The 7,836-nt window shown below is 41.3% G+C and overlaps 1 protein-coding gene across 1 annotated transcript in view; it reads left to right on the forward strand.

The window, feature by feature from the left end:
- The window catches only part of MAD1L1 (mitotic arrest deficient 1 like 1), a 714,648-nt gene extending 707,017 nt beyond the window's left edge, over window positions 1-7,631 (forward strand). The window contains exon 18 of the mRNA XM_066576313.1: window positions 6,460-7,631. Within this exon, the coding sequence (XP_066432410.1) occupies window positions 6,460-6,618 (159 nt within the window). The 3' untranslated portion in view covers window positions 6,619-7,631. The remainder of the gene's footprint in view (window positions 1-6,459) is intronic.
- Window positions 7,632-7,836: the final 205 nt, after the last annotated feature.

The following is a 7,836-nucleotide window of genomic DNA, read 5'->3' on the forward strand; positions in this document are numbered from 1 at the left end:
AAATATGATTGTCCAAGGCATTAGTTGAATCCACTGATAACAGCCAGATGTTAATATGTGGACTACTGTTGAGCGAATCAAACCAGTAGAACCCTGTTTCTGGTTGAACTTTTCTAAAAGCTCGGTTCAGCACAAACCCAAGCCAAGCGCTTAGCAAAGTTCTATCTGAAAAAGGATTCTACTGGTTCGGTTCACTCAACATTAACACAGAATACTGGTGTATGCCTGTCTAAAAGCCATTAAAGCCCCTGTATAATACCCTAAGGGTTAAACAGGGTTTTAAGGCAGTTAGACAGTGTTATACCCCAGTTATACATCGGTTTTAGGAGTTTTAATTAGAATTTCCGGTTCAGTTTGAAATTCAGACTGAACTAAACTTTTTGCAAAAGTTCAGCGACTCTGTTAAAGGGGTTCTGATCCGAAAAAATACATTTTTACTCACCTTGCCTGGCCAGGACCGATCGCAAGGCATGTCCCCTCCATCAGGCATCTTCTTCAGTGGCTTCTAGAAGCAGAGCAGGAGCGGTCAAAATGACCGCTTCCTGCTCTGCTCCGTCCGTCAGCCACTTCCGAAGTGAACAGACAGGCCGCCCACAGCAAGTGCGTCACAAGCAGTGCTTTCTGTGGGCGGCCCGTCCGTCCTGGCTGAAGTCAGAGTTCTGCGCGTGCGCAGTGGAGACGTGGCCCGTCCTGGGTGCTGTCAGAGGGCACCTCTCCACTGTGCATGCGCGGATTCCCGGAGGGCTTTACCAGCCATTGATCGTGGGTTCCTTGTGTCCATTAGGCAGACCAGGGAACAATGGCTGCTAAAGCATAAAAATCTGATTCGTGTCAGAACCCCTTTAAACTTTAGCTGTTAAAAAGTCTGCTCATCCACTAATGTGGATGTTTCGATCAAAGAACTTTTTCAGCACAATGCGGCACCTTTATACATTTTTTATGCTAGTTTCTGGCATTAAAAAGTTGCACATTTTTATGCAAATGTGTGTTCTTCTTTTTGCACCGACCCTTACACTTTTATCAAAAAGTGTGGGGTTTGTCAGGAGCGGGCGTGACCACCTCGGAGCAACACATATGTATAATTTACACCAAAAACTGTTGTAAATTAAACTAAAAAATGTACACTAGTTAAAAACCAGCCTTAAACATAAAGAGGCGCGCGCAGGACGTTTTATTAAGCTCGGCGCAGGAAATGCTGGGCTTAGTAAGTCTGTTCAGTAAGATCGGAGTCCAACAGCTGTCTAACTCCCTCCTCTACAGACAACAGCCATTGTGTTGTAAAAGGTCCTTTGACTGAAATGTGCATGACAGCGCATGTAACTATCCGAACCCATGAATTCAACGAATAACTTGGACTCATTCATCTGTGCCAATAAATTAAATCATTAATTGCATCAAGATCATCTTGTGTGTTGTGGATTTTTCTTCGAGGAATTACAATTATACAGTCTCCAATGCAAGGTTAGCAACCCTCTGTTCCAAGGTCTGTCATATGGGATCACTAAGGGATCTGTTTATGCACAATCAACTATGGAGGATCCAAAAACTTGGAGCAGTAGCTTCCTGTGTTTCCCCCCCGGCTGTTGTAAATGTTATCTCAGACCCCCAAAATGGCTTCCTACAATGAGCCTAGACCTCAGTTACTTATTGCACCAGTCCTTGCGATGTGCGGCTTTACAGCTTAGTTGTCTTTATATAAAAATCTATGCTTGTTCCTTCCCGCTGATTAAACACTTACATTTTTTTAGGTTCTGAAGTGATTAAAAATGTTAAAGCTTTGGAAAGAGACTGGTGTAATAACCCGTCATAAATAATTCAATAATTGTTCCTATAGTTGTCTGCAGCTGCTACGTGCCGATGATTGCAGATTGGTTTACAGCACAGTCACCGCTAAAGGCAAAAAGTGAGCAATGTTAAGGCAGAAGAAAAAAAATTACAGGTTTAGGGAGGAGGAGTTGGCATTAATCGAACACAAATCTCACGACACCCGAGGTTTCTTCTTGGAAGTTTGTCTTCAGCGTCGCGAGCAGAGTAATTCCAGGACCTGCAGTACCTGGAATTACTGATTCTGATGTAATTAAACCACTTTTCCGCACCATGTAATTACTTAAGGTGATAATTTCTGATTTATACTTGCGAGGACGGCGGCCGTGCCATCTTTTTCCATTTCTCTCTCCTAAGCACAAATGTCTGTTCTTTATGCGAAGTATTATAGGAATGGAAATTTAAAAACGAGAACCTTGGTAGTTCTAGTCTTAGTGCCACCATTATAAAGATATGTGGGGTCAGATCAAGGGGGAAGGGTAATGCTTTATAGACTGGATCGTTCTCCTTTACATTAGATGTCCTAATAAAGGGCACTTGCTCATTAAACTGCTTCCTGAAGTGCTGATACTTTTTTCCAGGAATGGCGCCACTCTTGTACATGAGCCGTGTGTCGTATTGTGACTTACTGAACTCTATGACAGATGAAACCTGCCGTAGGTTTCTGATAAAATTTAAGCCAGTTTTTGGCGTAAAGCATAATAAATTTTATACCCCTGCCCATTTTTTAAAGTGTGTCAAGGGTATTTTGCAGATTTTGCATAAGTTGGATTTATGCAAAAATGTGTGACTTTTCTATGCTAGAATTTTGGCATAAATATATTTATGAATTCCCTCCATAGACCCTTGCCATCAACAAGAGTAGCTATGATTCTGCAACCTCATACTAGCCCTTTAGGACTTTGTCTAGATGACGGTAATGTGGCTTTCCAGACTATAACACTCATGACGTATCTGTAAAATCTCCAAGACCTCAGTCGATCAGTAGAGTGAAGAGGCCAAATTGCAGCACTAGGTAAAGAAGAAAAACTAATGGAGCAAACCCATAATGCAGGTGGGCCCAAATATTTGTCAGAGGCCGTAGAATGAAAATAATTCAAGACAGTATGTGGAGGTGCTGCCAACCAGATAGCCACTCCATGACATGGGTGTGAACTAAAGTAAGAATCATAAGCAACAAAAACTGGTTACATGACACAACCTTCCAAAGAACAAGAGGACGAGAGAGAGTAAAATCCATCTTCTTTTATTATTTCAACAACCAGCAATAAAACCACGTTTCAGGGCGTAAGACCCCTTCATCAGTTTGGCTGATAGGCACAGTTAGAAACCACGATAGGGTTTAGTCGTAGCCAGAGGAACCTAAAAGGAGGGGGGCAAATGAGTAAAGGAGGTGGTGCTACAAAACAATTTTTTTTTTTTTGCTGGTTGCTGAAATATTATTAAATGAGAAGTTGGTTTTACTCTCTCATCCTCTAGTTCTATGGAAGGTTGTGCTGCATATCCAGTTCTGGTTACTTATTATTCTTAAGGCCCATTTACACTGAAAGATAATCACTCAAATGACAGTTTAAGTGACAGTTTTGAGCGATCATCTTTGCATAACTCTAAGTAGCTAATTAGCTACTTAAGAGTTTATGCAGGCGGAGCACGATACAGCCATGATAGCTCTGAAAACAATGCAGCTGTTTTATATGCAAACAGCTGCATTGTTCTTGGACCTTTCAGCTGGTGTCCCGCTGAGAACTGCCAGCGGGACACCAGCTGAAAAAATGCCATCAGCACCGCCTGCTGAGAAAATCAGCGTGAGGCGCTGATGATAGCTAGCTAGAAATCATCGATGAACGAATAGTGCATGATGGCAGCGCATTTAGACACAACGATTATCGCTCAAAAGATGGCTTTTGAGCTGATTTTGAGCGAAAATCATTGTGTCGAGGTGGGCCTTTAGACTACAGTACTAGGGGCAGCCACTGGTGGCGTTGTGTCTATGTAAACATTGAAGAGGACGCTGCGTTCTTGTGAGCACTATTCTCCCATTATTGTGCAGATCACCAGTGGTCTCAGAGGTCAGAACTCCAGCACTTAATCATTGATGACCTATCCTAATGATAGGCTATCAGTCTTATAGTCTCGCAAAAACTGTTCCGATTCCTGGTTCCCCTTGAAAGTTCCTCAAAAAGCCTGTTTTCACGTTGTTGTTCGGCAGTAGTAAGATATTGCTTGTTCTGTACTATTATACTCAGGATCATTGGAATTTCAGAGTTTTACGGTGTTGCTTAAGGTATGAAGCTCATTACTACGGCAGGTTAGATTCCTACAGTGTGGATGCTCCTTTATCTTCCAGAGCATTCGCTTCCTGTCTCCTCTTTGATCTTCATGAGATGCCATTTCTATGCTAATTGTCTTCCTCTCACAAAGCAGTTATGTTGCACACCAGCATTTCTTTTGTCTCCCATGTAAGATCTTCCTGTATTGTTTTGTTGTATTCATCTATGACCTTGCTCAAAAAAGAGAAAAAAAACAGAGGAGGCAAAAAATGTGTTGTGATTGACTTTCCTCTCCCTGAATAGTGTAATACGTCAGGGTGACATCTAATAAAAGGAAGGTTACGAAGTTTCCAGCAGTTATATGGCATCCCTCAAACTTCTACATGAGCTGAGAAATGGTGGGAGACTTATTCTCTTTTTCTATCTCCACTAAAGAAAATCATAATGAAAGTTTTCTTGGATCGTCATTGGCTCCTCTTAAAGGGGTTGTAAAGTATTGATGGCCCACCCATAGGATAAGTCATTAATATTAGATCAGCAGGCATCTGCCTCCCAGGACCCTCGATAATCAGCTGTTCACTAGTCTAATGCACTAAGCCAATTTCTACATTTCTACATGAAGCATACAGCCCCGTTTCAACTACAATGGTATTACAGGCTTTTTACTTCAATGGGAATTTTGCCTGCAATACCAAGCCTAGCCGCTGCAGTGGGAACAGAGCTGCCTGCTTCCTGCAGAAATCGGCCAAAGAGAATAGTTGATTGACAGGGGTCCCAGACAGCAGACCCCCACAGATCCACTATTGATGATTCATACTACAGATAGGCCATCAGTAAATTACACCTGGACAGCCTCTTTAAAGATGCCCTAATACTGCCAAACTATAGGGTGCAATTCAACCTACTAACCAGCCTCCCCAAGGCCGGAATATATCTTTTGATATACCTGTATGTTCTTCCCCGCTTTGATCCCTATTAGACATTGATTAGAGCCAAAATACTGTCGGTCAAATGACACACTTCATGACAATTTTGACTCCAGTGTACTTCTAATCCCCTGACTGACACTTCACCCAAACTATAATGCTTTATCTAACCCTGCACCCTCTTGATGTTGAAAAAGTAAAAGGCTTTTGGTCTCACACAAAAATAGCCTTGTTGAGCAACACCTTGCAGGTCTTAGAAGACTTTACTCAACTGGATCTCCCATTTAAAAGATTTGGGAGGATTTGATTCATCTTGTATGTACTATTACACTGGATCCCAGGAAAAAACATTTGTCTGCTACTTGGAGTATTTCCTACTAAACCGAGTCTGTAGAGTCCAAATCTGTACTCTGACTTTGCCTAGGACATTGGGTTCTAAAGTTATACACTGTATCATTGGCTATTCATACTGATATGAGAAACTGATTTTAGGTTAGTTATCCAGCCACTGTACAGAACTCTATTGTACTTCAAACCTGAGAGATTACAAAAACTTCTTCACATAAATGAACTTTTTATTTACACGTTTGTTAAAGTCCTTACACAATGCACATACACTGTACAGAAGTGCTTTAGGCACTTGCTTTGGCGCATGTGTCTGTTGTTAACCGCTGCAGAAATCAGCAGTGATCGCCCATCATGTTGGTATTGAAGTGGCCCTGATATATTATTTTCCATGGTGGCAATATCCTGGTGGAATCTTTCCCCATGTTCATCACTCATATGACCCAAAAAATCCAGATGAGAATGTAAGAAATGAATTTTGAGTGTCATACGGCAGCCGAGTTGCAGATACGCTGCTAACATGTTGCTTACAAGTTCGACATGGTTGTCATCCCAATGGTTGACAAGAAAGTTTTGCACAACTAGCATAAATGCATTCCAAGCGGTGAGATCAAGCATGCACAATTTGGATCTGAATGTGTCAGCAGGTAATGGTGCAGCAGTTATGTTGCCATGCATCAGTACGTGGCTAATCTACCAAGATGTCGCCAACCTGTAGTTGGCCTATAACTTAAGATCTAGACGTCCTACACCTATTTTGACTTCAGATTTAGAGCACTCGATTTAATGTAAATAGCATGTTTTGCTCCCAGTAGCAAAATCTTTATCAGTTTTATCAAAGTCAAGGTAGACCATGCAGCTACTATGGGAGGTGGCCAATGCTGCCCTCTTACTGTACAAGTGATGGGGGCCCAGGTCTTGCTACCCCATTCCCATGTCCCTGAATGTTACCTTGTGATGACATGACGAAGGTGGCCCTAATAGGGTTTTTACTATGATTACAATTACATGTGGCTATATATTATGCACACCACTAATATATGATGTAAATTGATAACGGAAGTCATTTTAACCTTTTCTTTATTATTTCACAGTCAACAAGTCCGTCCGGAGTGAAGTTACAACTGCTGGAAACAAACTTCTCAAGGACCTTGACGGACTTCATTGATCTTCACCTCCATCACCAGAACAGTATCCCAGTCTTCTTGAGTTCTGTCACACTTGACCTCTTCAGCCGTCAAACTTTAGCCTAACAGACATCTAGAACCTGTCCCTTACCACTCCTAGACCTCGGCACATGCAAAAAAAGGTGCAATAGGTTTTGCACAACTTCTACCAACACGGGTGTTTCATATAGAAGTAATGGGGGTGTTCACTGGGTTTTAGGCTATGAATGTTGATTATTTTCCACTATATTTGTGTCTAATTTACTATTTCGGGGTCAAGCAATATTTTATATTAAATATATTTTTGCCAGGGATAGTATATTTTTAGATAAAGGATGCATAATGGACATTCTACAGCTACAGGGGCCTATACAGAATGACCCATTTAGTTTGGAGAAGACAATAACTTGTGATAAAGGCCCCCTTCCATTGACCTGTAATGGTATGTGATGTGACTGCCATGCGTTAGTTTTACACCTTCTTTCCAATGGTGTGTGCATAAAGAGTCCTTGAAAATTAGTTTCTGATCGAAGTCCTTCCCTTTGTATGCCTGTTAGTTATCAGCCCCATCTTGAAGGTGGCCGTAGATGTTAGATCTTTGTTGACTGATCCAGTCAATGTATTAGTTTGGCTAGAAGTGAAGATAAAATTCTGCCCTGTAATTGAATAATTGTACAGTATATTAACAATGAAATATTCAAAACATTGTGTATTACCAGCAATGACAATGCGGCAAGGCTCTCCGGACCGACTAGCATGCACTCTGTAAAGTGAAATGCTGGTCCCTCGGGTACAGAATAGACTTCATTTGACTGTAGCCTTTCACTGCATCAATAATTGAAAAGGTTACCGTGCACCCATTCATTATGGCATTTGAGCTGTATCTTATGTTACCAAAGGCACGTATACAACAGCTTGACTTCTTATCATGGTATTTCGGTGTCACATGGAGAAATTGACCTTGCTGACTTCTTTCTTTAGTTTCTGCTGATAATGATGATTATTAAACTATCTATTCATCAATTCAGACCTTTTACTGTAACATTCCTGACTATTATTGAGCTGTTATGTCCGTTGTAACCAATAAAAGCAATTTTCTATGTCACAGTGTTCTCATTTAGTTTTTAAAGGGGTATTCCAGAAAGTAGTTAATAGAATTATGGTAACATTCCTGGGGTTTAGGGCAGAAAAGAGGTTAATGTCTGTAACCCATGGGATCTAGAGCAGTGAATGGGTTATTGTCTGTGTCTCTAGTATTCTACAGCAGAGAAGGGGTTACTGGCAGGATGCTGGTGGTCTAGGGCA

This window comes from Eleutherodactylus coqui, chromosome 8, assembly GCF_035609145.1.
Source record: "Eleutherodactylus coqui strain aEleCoq1 chromosome 8, aEleCoq1.hap1, whole genome shotgun sequence".
Taxonomy (NCBI): domain Eukaryota; kingdom Metazoa; phylum Chordata; class Amphibia; order Anura; family Eleutherodactylidae; genus Eleutherodactylus; species Eleutherodactylus coqui.